Source organism: Mus pahari, chromosome 6 (assembly GCF_900095145.1).
Source record: "Mus pahari chromosome 6, PAHARI_EIJ_v1.1, whole genome shotgun sequence".
Taxonomy (NCBI): Eukaryota; Metazoa; Chordata; class Mammalia; order Rodentia; family Muridae; genus Mus; species Mus pahari.
In genome coordinates, this window is record NC_034595.1 from 80063045 (window position 1) to 80075932 (window position 12888).

At 47.7% G+C, this 12888-nt stretch overlaps 1 protein-coding gene across 2 annotated transcripts in view; it reads left to right on the forward strand.

Annotated features, from left to right (window-relative positions):
• Ak2 (adenylate kinase 2) overlaps window positions 1–12559 on the forward strand; it is a 20354-nt gene extending 7795 nt beyond the window's left edge. The window contains exons 3-7 of one of the 2 annotated variants that reach the window (XM_021200365.1): window positions 2084–2194; window positions 2305–2399; window positions 8193–8265; window positions 9097–9292; window positions 11596–12559. In XM_021200365.1, the coding sequence (XP_021056024.1) occupies window positions 2084–2194; window positions 2305–2399; window positions 8193–8265; window positions 9097–9292; window positions 11596–11600 (480 nt within the window). In that variant the 3' untranslated portion in view covers window positions 11601–12559. Of the gene's footprint in view, window positions 1–2083; window positions 2195–2304; window positions 2400–8192; window positions 8266–9096; window positions 9457–11595 lie in introns of those variants that run through there. The other variant, XM_021200364.1, reaches the window with a different exon arrangement.
• Window positions 12560–12888: the final 329 nt, after the last annotated feature.

Sequence of the window (12888 nt, forward strand, 5' to 3'; positions counted from 1 at the left end):
GCTCTTACCCACTGAGCCATCTCACCAGCCCCGTGTTCACTGTATTCTTGAAGATGCTTTGTACTAATGCTTTTCATAATTTGCCCAGACTGGACATAGCGAGTTGAAACTGCTGCTCCTAGGACAAAACTTAGGCTCGTATGCAGGAGAAGACTTGGGAGACCGCAGAAAGGGTTTTAAAGCTCTCTTGGGGCTCACTGCTCTGTATTTCTAACAGGGGAGTTTCTTGGCGGGTGTGGAAAAGTCATCCTTTGTAATAACCCAGTAACCAGCCTGATTTGGCAAACACAGTGAGCTGACAAATGTTTGCTTGAGGCCAGATCTTCCTCTACATTTATTCTAGCACCTGACGTCTGGTAATCCTTTCAGAAGTCATTTTGTTCTTGAACCCAGTAGGCAGGTGCTGTAGCACCTAGCCATGCTGCAGTTCCTCCCACCCTTTGCTTTGTTCTTGTGTTTAATTTTCTAAATTACACTCCGTCCGTCTGTGCATTTGCCTGGCCCAGCCTTCAGGTGGAGGTGAGAACCACATTCGGGAATCAGTCTTCTCCTTCACCATGTACTCTGCGTTCAAGTTCAGGTTTTCAGGCTTTGGTAACAAGCACTACTACCCATGAACCGTCTCATTGCCCCTTGAAGCAAGATTTGGCATGTGACTTTGGTTGGCCTGGCACTTGCCATGTGTCCCAAGCAGGCCTATAACTCGGCCTCCTGGGCTGAGATTACCACGCCTGGCTCCTCTGGTCCCTCATTTCTGTGTATGTCACTTGGCTGGAATCTGAACTTTGTCTTATCCCCCACATTACCTTCTGTTGGGTCTGGAGGTACCAGAGCAATCCTGAGTGGTGTCACAATATGTCTGTCCAAACACTGCTTTCTAGCTTCCCTTTTATGTCAGTGAGGGCCACGAATCAAGCCAGGATGGTAGATAATTTGGACTTTGGGTTTTGGCAGAAAGTTCTGTGTGAGAGGAAATTGAGATGTTACCTATCTCCGCCTACAGCTGCAGACTGCACTTTGTCCCCAAGTTCACAGCTGCTGCTGCTGAAGACAAAGCTTCTGTGCCAGGGTTGGCAGCCTTTGCTGTGTGTAGTATAGGAGGGAACTGTTCTCTTTAAAGGCTTGGAGAAAGTTCCTTTAACGCTGTGAGAGGGTTTTGGTGGGATTTTTGTAGAGGCTTGAACTACATTGTGTTGGCTTTTCATTTCCTTGTTTCTGATCCATTATTGCCAATTCAGTGCAATTCTTTCCCAGTCTTTCTTTCTTTTACAGTCCCAGTAAATATCAAGCCCACCCGTCAGTCATGATACCGTTAGTCTAATGATCTTGAAAATCAGGAGAGGTTGGTACTTTCCCACATTCTGGTCAAATCCCAACCCCTTCTGTTTCTTGGGTGATGTCTCCGTCAGGTACTCTCATCGTCTTGAGGGCAGCTTGTTGCTGACAACAAACTATGGATCCCTCTTCCCTTACCAGGTTTATTGAAACACATTATAGTTGCAAGGGGAGAGCCACGTCTGTGGCCACTACAGAACTATTCAGGTGAATAGTGCAGAAGCGGCCTGCACTGGCCAGCTTTGTGTTGCTGTGGTAACTACCTAAGAGACACCAGCTGAAGAAGAGAATGCTGTTTTAGCTCAGTTGCAGTCCGAGGTTGCCTGGTGCCAGTACTTGGGGGCCTATATGGAACCGTTGCAGAAGACAAGGTAGAGCAAAGCGGTGGACCCTGCAGAGGCAGAGTCCGTACTGCTCACGCCTGATGACCTGAGCTCAGTGCTGAGCCCTCGCAAAGGTGGAAGATGAGGACTGGCTCCACACACGTGCCATGGCGCGTGTGTCTTCCCTATCCATCCTTCCTGCATAGCAATAAATAAAGTTTAAAAATACAGTATTGGAGATCAAGCCTTCAACACACAGGCTTCAAGGATGTACATTTAAGACCCAAATTGACATGGAGGCCCCCGACATTTCCTCTGCTTTTGCTTCTGTCGAGTCAAGCTGACTTGCTGTTCAGTAGTAATACCTTGTGTTTGAGGTCTATCGCCCACTTGACAGATCTGAACCCAAGGCTCCTTTCTCGTAGGTGAGTGATGAGATGGTTGTGGAGCTCATTGAGAAGAATTTGGAGACTCCTTCATGCAAAAATGGCTTTCTTCTAGACGGCTTTCCTCGGACTGTGAGGCAGGCTGAAATGGTAAGTAGTGCCGCGCCTCTGCGGCCTAAAGGCGAGTGCTGCCCTTGGTGCTCCTCACTCTGAGGAGATGGCTCTGGTCAAGCTGAGGTGGGTCACACGCTCTTTTACAGCTTGATGACCTCATGGAGAAAAGGAAAGAGAGGCTCGATTCAGTCATTGAGTTCAGCATCCAAGACTCGCTACTGATCCGGAGAATCACTGGGAGGTACGTGTACCTGGAGATCCTTTGTGCTTTCCCAGCTTCAATATAGATGGCGCTGCTGCGGTGGCGTGGAGAGGAGAGCACGGGGCTCGGAGTCACACAACATCTCTGTCTAGGGGCATGTTTCTTCTATTGATAATAATACTCTTCATTCATTCCTTGTGAATTTCATACTTTTTTTTTTTTATGGTTTTAGAGCTTTATTGTAGAAAGGCAGGGGAAAAGAGAGACGGTAGAAAGAGGGAGAGAGGCCAGCCATGGCCATGTGGAGAGAAGGGGGAAGGGAAAGAGAGAAGGAGAGCTAGAGATGAGAGTATGAAAGGTGAAGGCATAAAGAAAAGCAATTTCATACATTTTGATCATATATATCCCCCATTCCTCCAGATCTATCCCTCTAGCCTTATAAACAAACCCTCTTCCCCTTTTAATAATGACCCACTAATTTGTGCTGCTACTGTATTTATGGGTACGGGGTCATCCACTGGTTTTCATATCTCCCCAGTTAGAAGTAGGGAGCTCTTGTGCCCCTCCTGGCCCATGCTAGACTGTTGACTGGCTGATCTTGTCCGGGTCTTGTAATGTGAGTTCATGAGCTCTTGGAGAATAGGACAGTGAGGACTATTTCTGATCTCAGAGTCATGGATGAATTATGGTGGTTCTAACCGTTTGTTGTAGTAGGAGAAGAGAGCCTGGGGAGCTGGAGAAGGCTGCTGAGGAGAGGTAGGCCGTCCCCTCGACCTTCCTGAGTGAGGATAATGTCAGTGAGGATTTTCCGGAAGGAGAAGAAGCAGTAATAAGTGTAGGTTATGGGAGGGACTCAGAGTGCAGACTTGTTGACCCACAGTAGGAGGTGTGCGTTGGAAGCTGGAGGGGCAGAATGAATGATGTCGGGATGAAAGCATGGGTTGGGGGGATCTGCAACGCCGAGAGGAGTGGGCTTCACAGAGCTTAGGAGTCCTCACACGATCTGGAGCCATGAGGTAGTGGGGCAAAAGCAGCACTCTGAACATATTACCTTGGTGCTAACTATAAATTGGGGTTGGGGGCAGATAAGGACCCCACGTGGGAGCCTGCTCATAGTCACATGACATGATGGAGACTTCTGACTGGCTGGGAGGGGCAAGGAGTGAGTGATAATCCCAAGAACAGGCTGCAGGATGTCAGGAGGCAGGAGGGAGTGTGCCTCCTTCTCAGAAGACCCTGTGCCTCACGGGTATGCCAGACTGGTGAGGAGTTGTCCGGGCGTACGCAGCAGCTGTGTGGTAGGACTCGGACTCTGCCTTGCTGATGGGTGGAAGAAGATGAGGAAGGGCCGAGGACAACCGAGGGTTTCACTGTGACCTCTGCCCTGGTGACCTTCAGTTATTACTCGGTTTTTTTGAGACTCTGTTCACAGAGGTTTGAGTTCTTGTATTTCATGTGTTTGCTGTTGGCCCTCTGGTATCCTAATTACCTTAGCAGTTGGCCCTCTGCTGTCACTGCCCTGAGGTCCAGTAGCAACTCACTTGTGGGTTTAAAACAGCAGTTCTGAACCCGTGCGTCTCAACACCTTTGGGAATCAAATGACCCCTTCACAGGGGTCACCTAAGACCATCAGAAATTTACATTATGCTGGGCGGTAGTGGCGCACGCCTTTAATCCCAGCACTTGGGAGGCAGAGGCAGGCGGATTTCTGAGTTCAAGGCCAGCCTGGTCTACAGAGTGAGTTCCAGGACAGCCAGGGCTATACAGAGAAACCCTGTCTCGAAAAACCTAAAAAAGAAAAAAAGAAAGAAAGAAAGAAAAGAAAAGAAAATTAATTAATTAATTAATTGCCGGATGTGGTGGCTCGCGCTTTTAATCCCAGCATTTGGGAGGCAGAGGCAGGCGAATTTCTGAGATCAAGGCCAGCCTGGTCTACAGAGTGAGTTCCAGGACAGCCAGGACTATACAGAGAAACCCTGGTCTACAAAGTGAGTTCTAGGACAGCTAGGGCTATACAGAGAAACCCTGTCTCAAAACCAAAAAAGAAAGAAAGAAAGAAAGAAAGAAAGAAAGAAAGAAAGAAAGAAAGAAAGAAAGAAAGAAAGAAACTTACATTATTATAACTCCTAAAATTAGCAAAATTACAGCTATGAAGTAGCAACGAAAATATTTTTATGGTTGAGAGTCACCACAACACGAGGAGCTGTTTTTGTTGTTGTTGTTTTTAAGATTTATTTATTATTATAAGTAAGTATACTGTAGCTCTCAGATACACCAGATGAGGGCATCAGATCTCATAACAGGTGGTTGTGAGCCACCATGTGGTTGCTGGGATTTGAACTCAGGACCTTTGGAAGAGCAGCCAGTGCTCTTACCCGCTGGGCCATCTTGCCTGCCCACAAGGAGCTGTATTAAAGGAAGGTTGAAAGCCACTGCTCTAGACTGTCATGCTGTGGGTCAGTGGAGAAGCCCAGCCTGATCCCTGCCCACCAGACCCAGGGGCTCATGGGGCTGATTCAGTTGTGCCGTGTGTGGCCCTGCCTATCTAGAGAACTGGGAGGTCGGGCTTTCTTCCATCTACCTTTGGTTTTCTTCATGGGTGTATGCCTTCTCTTCTTACAAATGGTGTTTCTAAATGGCTAAAGAGTAGCATAGTGTGTCTAATCAGGGCTGGGGGAGTCTGGCTGGGTTTTGAGTGGCAGCCTAGGGATACAGAGGAAAAAGAGTTGTGTTTGTTGCAGCCCAGGCCCCTTCTCCCCCCTCCCCCCCATTCTCCAGAGGATAAATGCCAATGGGCCACTCTTTTGCCCCTAGTCCTTTCCAAAGATGCTTCAGCTGAGCCCAGAAGCCGGTGTTCCCCCTCTCCCCCGCATCCTGCTGGATGCTGTTTCTGAGTGGATACACCAGAGAAAGCTTTTCAGGGCTCACAGAGTGGAGGTCCCAACTCCACCGTAAGAAATTGCTGTCACAGCCTGCTTCACTATGTAGCTTCATTACAGCTGGTTTTCTGTGCTGCCACCCCAGCCCCACCACTACCCTTTCCTCCTTATTGAATGTAAATTGGTCATCTTCTCTTCCCCAAAATATGTTGTGATTAAAATGCAGTATCACTTTATGGCTAGGACTTGAACAGTATAAATAGAACTTCCCATATAGTAGACAAAATATGTTCTCCCCAAACTCTGAGCCACTGGAAAGTCCTAGGCAAAACAGGCACACCAAAAGGTGGTAGGAAGCTCTGAGCAGACCCTCGTGAGGAGACAAGCTTCCAGTTAAACAGAGGGGAATTAGGAAAGTACAGCCTGTCAGATCTGGTGGTACACAGGCTTTTGGATGGACCTGAATTTGAGGCCAGCCTGGTAGGATAGCCAGGACTACATATCTTACATTCCTTATTTCAAACAAACAAGTAAACAAGTAAACAAGCAAACAAAAACACCCACCCGGCAGTAACAAAGAGAATACAGAGCTCGGAACAGATTGGCTGCTGTTCAGAGTATGGTCCTGCCTCCGCTTCTTGGGTGTCCAGGTTCTTCTTGGTGTGGCCATCCCCAATCAGGAGACTGCTGCTTAGTAGGATTCGGTACAGATGAAGCCACCAGCCACATTCTCAGAGCCTGCTCTTGGCTTAGTTCGCTGTACTTGACTCCAGGTGACCACAGCTGAGAACGCCTGATCTGGCACTGGAGTCACAGGTAGTTGTGAGCTGCCGTGTGGGAACTGGACACCAAACTCGGGTTCTCTACAAGAACAGCAGGCATTCTTAACTGCTGAGCCATCCTTCGCCCTATTTCTGTTATATTTATTTATGTGTGGTGGGGAGGTATGGACGTGCATGCTACACCACATGCAGAGACCAAGAGTCAGTTCTCTGTTCCATGTGGGTCCCAGGGACTGAGCTCAGCTCTTCAGGCTTGGTGTGGAATGCCAGTGAGCTGCCCCTACCTGCTGCTATTGTCAGTTTACTTTGTTTTGTTTTGTTTGTTTGGTTTGGTTTCTTGTTTGTTTGTTTGTTTGTTTGTTGTTTTGGTTTGGTTTTTCGAGACAAGGTTTCTCTGTGTAGCCCTGGCTGTCCTGGAATTCACTCTGTAGACCAGGCTGGCCTCGAACTCAGAAATCTGCCTGCCTCTGCTTCCCAAGTGCTGGGATTAAAGGTGTGCGCCACCACTGCCTGGCTTGTTTGTGTTTTTAAGACAAGATCTCAACTATGTAGCCCAGGCTAGCCTTGAACTATGGAAATTCCCCTACCTCAACTTTCCCAAATTCTGGGATTATAAGCGTGAGCTACACAACTTTCTTCTTGGTTTTTTGTTGTTGTTTGTTTGTTTTGATAATACATTTTTATTAGATATTTTCTTTATTACATTTCAAATGTTATCCCCTTTCCTAGTTTCCCCTCTGAAAATTCCCTATCCCTTCCCCCCTCCCCCTGTTCCCTAACCCTCCCACTCCCATTCCTGGTCCTGGCATTCGACTATACTCGGGCATAGAACCTTCACAGGACCTAGGGCCTGTCCTCCCATTGATGACTGACTAGGCAATCCTCTGCTACATGTACAGCTAGAGTCACGAGTCCCTCCATGTGTTTTCTTTGATTGGTGGTTTAGTTCCAAGGAGCTCTGGGGGTACTGGTTAGTTCATATTGATGTTCCTCCTATGGGGCTTCAGACCCCTTTTCTTCTTTGCTTTAAGATGGTTTCTGACTATGTTGCCCAAGCTAGTCTCAAAATCCTGGGCCAGAGTGTTTCCTCCACTTCAGTAACTGGTAACTGAAAACATGGGCATATACTGCTGTGTCCATCCATCCTCGTGATTGCTTTAATACACCTTTTCTCTAGTGCGTTGATCACTGCCTGGTCTTTCTTGTTTTTTTCTTTTTTTCTTTTTTTGGTTTTTCAAGACAGAGTTTCTCTGTATAGCCCTGGCTGTCCTGGAACTCACTCTGTAGACCAGGATGACCTCGAACTAAGAAATCCGCCTGCCTCTGCCTTCCAAGTGCTGGGATTAAAGGCGTGTGCCACAACTGCCTGGCCTCCCTGGTCTTTTTACACTCTCATTTATCTGTGGGATCACAGGAGTGTGCACCATCTGCATGTCTCTAAAGTGTTTTTATGTGTCTGCATTATAACCAAATTAGATTAGAAAACAGTACAGCCAAGAGTGTGCTTGTGATCTAAGGTATCTGTGGGGCTGGTGCCTAAGCAGACACATGCTTGTGATCTCAGACGTCTGTGAGGAGGAGCACAAGAAGCCTAAGCCCAAGTTTGGCATAGGCTGCGTACCAAGCCCTGCCTTTAATGAAAAGAAGGCGATGAAGAGGGTAGGGTTAATTCTACCCTGAGCTCTCCAGCACTTTGTACAAATCTTGTAGGGGCTGCATGGTTCTTGTAGCTGTTGATTTCTGCCATGTGCTGCTGGGTCAGAGACTGACCCATCACTTTGTAAACAACTGGGTTCAGCATAAACCCTGGTTGCAATTACAAACTTGTTTAGCAAATAGGTATGACTAGAATGGGTAGCTACGTGTGCTGACATGAGAGTCCTTCCGAGACCCGGGTGAGGTAGGTCCGCCAGTAGCTCTCCTCATGCTTGGACAAAGCAGAAAGCACTCTGCCTTTAGAATTTTCCTACACAAGAGGTAGCAGTAGCAGGTCCTATACTAGAAGGCCAGCCATTTTCCTAGAACTGGGTGTGAGCGACTAACTAGATTCTCTGCTGATTTAAAGTCTTCCATTCAACTTCTCTTTCTCTGCTTGTTATTCCAGAGTCCCCTGGAGTGAGTACTGAGGTATTTCCAGGCAACCTGACTCATGATCATTTGCTGTCTTGCAGGCTGATTCACCCCAAGAGCGGCCGGTCCTACCATGAGGAGTTCAACCCTCCAAAGGAGCCCATGAAAGATGATGTATGTAAACTCGGAGAGGGCTTGGGTTCCTACCATGAATGTAAACTCGGAGAGGGCTTGGGTTCCTACCATGAATGTAAATTCAGGGAGGGCTTGGGTTCGCTTGGGTTTACTTAACCAGAAAAATATCACTTGTCTTATAAATGAGATAGCTGGTGACAGATCTGGACAGTGTCTCCCAGGTGGCTTTATGCTTGTCCTCTGTCACAACAGTCCCTTCCTGGCTCCATGGCCATCTAAGCAGTTGGCTGGGCAGGAGAGTGTTTCCAGGAGCTGGCACTGAGGAGAACTTTGCTGACTGCTGTGCTCCGGAGTGCCTTCCCTTAGGGGATTCGGTGACTGCCACCCTGGGTCTCATCCATGGTCCCTGTTCATTTGCTATACGGAGTTTCATGGTCTGCTATAGAATATGCAGGCAACAGTGGCAAATGTTGGCTTACCCTTGTCATGTGAGACAAATTCAGGTTGTCCAGGGTCTACAAATACAGGTTGCATTTCAAAAATACAGGCTGCATTTCAAAAATTGACAAATCTACCAGAGTCCTTTCTCATCTCACTTGCAACTAAGAGGAGTTGCTTATATGCTTGGGGCTTCCGCTTCCGCTTCTGCTTCCTTCTTCTGACTGGCAGTGCTTGTCTTAGAAGTTGAGCGGCCTGAGCACGGAGCGAGTAGACAGCACCACTGCTTCCGGACCTCGCTTCTGGCGAGCACAGTTCTTCGTCTGAGAAGAGTGACTCTCTTGCCTTGAGTGGCATTGGGACCAGAAAGCATCCCAGGCAGAGTGGCCACATCTCGTGACAGTCCCTCCTTCTGTTCCGTATTGTTCTCAGATCACTGGGGAGCCCCTGATCCGTAGGTCAGATGACAACGAGAAAGCCTTGAAGACCCGTCTGGAGGCCTACCACACTCAGACCACTCCGCTAGTGGAGTACTACAGGAAACGCGGCATTCACTGCGCCATCGATGCGTCCCAGACCCCTGACATCGTGTTTGCAAGCATCCTGGCAGCCTTCTCCAAAGCCACATGTAAAGACCTGGTCATGTTTATCTAATGTTGGGTCTAAAGGCTCTCTCTCCTTCCTCTCTGTGAAAGGAATGGGTGGTCACAGTTAGGTAGGTGGAGGGAACTTCCTTTCTCAGACAGCAAGGTTATCTTCTAATGTACTGATTAAAAAGCACTTATTTGATGTGTCTCGTATGTGCAGCGCTCATCTGTGTGTGTGTGTGGTGTGAGTGTGTGCTCATCTTTGTGTGTGTGGTGTGAGTGTGCGCTCACTCTTACATTCTGAATCTTGTTTTACCTGCTATTTACTTTTCTTTTTATTGTTTTAAAATAATTAGCACACAGGGTATTAGATAACAGATATCATTATGACTTTTTTTTTCTTGAGATGGATTCTGTGTATCTCCATCTGTCCTGGAACTTGCTATATCAGACTGGCCTCAAACTCCTAAGATCCGCCTGTCTCTGCCGCCTGAGTGCTGGGATGAAAGGCGTGTGCCTCTATGTCCAGCTTCATTATAACATTTTTTAAACAAGATGTGTTTTAGTAGATTTTCTTCCCTCTGCAGCCTATGTTGTTAGCTACACACACACACAATCTCTATTAGGCACACTCTTAATTCTATTTTTTTGGCCAAAATAAACTGCTTAATATGTACCTGCCAGGCACCCCAGTTCCAAAGCCTCACAGTACTTACCACAAGCAGCTGACTGCACGGCTAGGGTCACATGAAGTCAGGCAGTGTCACAGTTCCTCATACACATTCTTGACAGGAAACAAAAGCCACAAGTCAGTGGGTGCATAGGATCATTAATTTTTTCCCCTTGAATGGAAGTTAAAAGACGTTACGCATTCCAGACACTGACTGCTAGGATGGGACAGCCACATGGAAGAGAGATGAGGTGGACTGTTCTGTGATCCACATCACGGTGCTGTAAAGTTCAGACCACCTGGGACTTCCCTTGTGCGGGTAGCAGGTCCTTTGGGGTGCAGGTTGTCTCCTAGGCAACAGAGTGGCCACGTCTGTTTCCCAGACCCACTTAGGGAGGTTTGTTTTGTTTGCCTGTTTCCAGGGATGAGCCAAACAGTGACTGGGGATAATCTCTTTGGATTCATTCCCATCAGAAATTTATTTAAACACAAGGTATAAAACCCAAATCAGATGTATCCCTTTCAAATTTAACCCTTTACTCCATATTTTATGATGGGTAGCAATACCCCAAAACAAGACCACCTATGACCATGACAAGTTTCTATTTGTAACCTTAGCTCCCATCATTATGAGTGTCCTGTGGTCTATGCTGTGCCTTTTGGTCTCTGGTTGCTTTGTGACAGATAAATTAGTGGGCTGCTGTGAGGAGACCTCAAAGCCTTCAGCCTCTGGAAAAGCCATTAGAAAGTCAGTGATGTGGCCAGTAAATAATGCGGCCTGCCGCAGCATAACCTCCTGCTGACTCTAAAGTGCTTGGTCCCCATCTGGCCCGAGTTCTCCTACTGTCTGAATTTGTCAGAGGGTTTGTCCCCACATGGAAGCTGGTGGGTACGTGGCCCTCTTGCTTCCCTTTTGGCCTCCAAGTGTCTGCTGCCACTGCCCTGCCTTGTTTCCCTGGCTTTAAGCTAATTTTTTCTGCTCTTAACAGAAACCCAGTCTGGCTTTGTGTGCTTCTGGAAAGCACATGACTGCTGGGAATGGACAGGGAGAGGAGTGAAAGCAAAACTGTCATCTGGGCCTGCAGGGATACACACTCGTTGCTCTGGAGGGGTGGCTCTGTGCAGGACTTTCTCTGGAGGGGGGTGGCTCTGTGTAGGACTTTCTCTGGAGGGGGGTGGCTCTGTGCAGGACTTTCTCTGGAGGGGGGTGGCTCTGTGTAGGACTTTCTCTAGAGGGGTGGCTCTGCATCCTGAAGTTGACTTTTCCTGACCTAGAGCAGCTGTAGGCACTTGACCTCTAAGTCCGGGCCCCTGAGCAGTTGCTGATTAAATGTGAATGATTTGTGCACAGGCATTTGCCACCTGTCCATATACATATGCATATATACGTTGTGTGTGTGTGTATATACATGTACACACATGTGAACATATACCAAATGGCATGTGACATTTGGGCTTCAGGTAAGAGCTGGAAAACCTGCTCAGCGGTGGTGGTCAGGATTGTGTTTTTGCTTTAACTGCAGAGTTGTAGCCTCAGCGGGCATGAGAGCTTTCAGAAACCTGGCAAAGTATGTCCAGGATTTGATGCGTCAGGTTGCATGGCAGCCTTCCCTGATGTTTGTTTGTTTGTTTTAAAAACCCGTTTTGTTCTTTGTTGTTTGCTCTCTATTTCAGCCTAGTAACAGAAGGCCAGGCGAGACTGCGCCCCTGCTCATCTCCCCGCCGTGGGATCCCTGCTCTTAGGTGCTGGGCAGACGGAAGAGGGTGGTCATGGGAAGGAAAGATGGATGGATGGTGAGGGAGGTGGGAAGGGGCTCGAGAGGAGATTTGGAACAGTGGCAGTGTTATAATTAGTAAGATTTTTTTCTTTTACACATAGATGAGAATTTTTAAAGTATAAGCAAGGGAAAAGATTAATTTTTAAAAAAAACTGTGATTGGAGTGCATTGGTGCAAATAAGGAGACATGGTATTATTTGTAAGCAATCAGCCTCTCCTTTTCTCTGGACCACAAAGCTAATGCTCTCTCAGAGACCTCAGCTTCTACATAAGAACCTCATGGATTGCCAAGCCAAGAGCGCAGCAGTCAGACTGCGCCTGTGGATCCCGTGCAGAGGACAGGGCTGTTGACGGCCGGTGGCTCCCCAGTTTATAAAGTGATGGAAGAGACAGGGGTGTGAGGTGACGGGGTGTGAGGTGACGGGTGCTGTTCAGCAGATCATTTTTACTGGAATTGTGGGGAGCAAGGGGAAACAGATGCCACACTTAACGACTTCAGAGTTGCTTGCTCTAGTGACAAAGCCTTCAGCCACCCAGCACTCACTAGTCTTCAAACCTTGCCTTCGTTCATCCACGGGACCCTTTTAGATAACTGAACAAGGCCTAGGAGTGTAGCTCAGTGGCGTGTGTGTGCCTGGCTCTGTAAAGCTCTGACTTCAGTCTTCTACAGGGAAGGGTTGGGAAAAAAGCTAAAATGTCTTAAGCTAAGTCATCCAAAGATTGTCCTTCTCACCCTCAAATCCTGGTACTGGGATTGCCCGACAACACTGTGATGTATTTTTCAATGAGGTGCCTTTCATAACTGACCAAATGCTGCCATGTTTGGCCCCTGAGTCAATAAAATATGTTGAAAATTTGTATCCCTGTTGTGGAGTTTTTTGAGGAATTCTGGATTGACTGCAAGACCAAAAAAAAAATGATGTTGAACTCTGGACCCGTGGACCCGTCTTTAAAGCTGGTTCTCATGGTTAGCATGGTGTCCTGGGGAGTACACGCGTGCATTCCTAAGCAGCCGTCAGCCTCTGTGGTGGATGACAAACCCCAGTGGTTAGTCAGTCAGTCACATACCTCGTTCCTGTCTCATCTGAACAAAAGCCTTGGTGCAGTCTTACGGCCTTAAACAAAGTCTGTAAGAAGCCAGCCCTTGGCTCAGTGCCTGCCACAGCAGGCATCAGGTGAACGTCAGAAC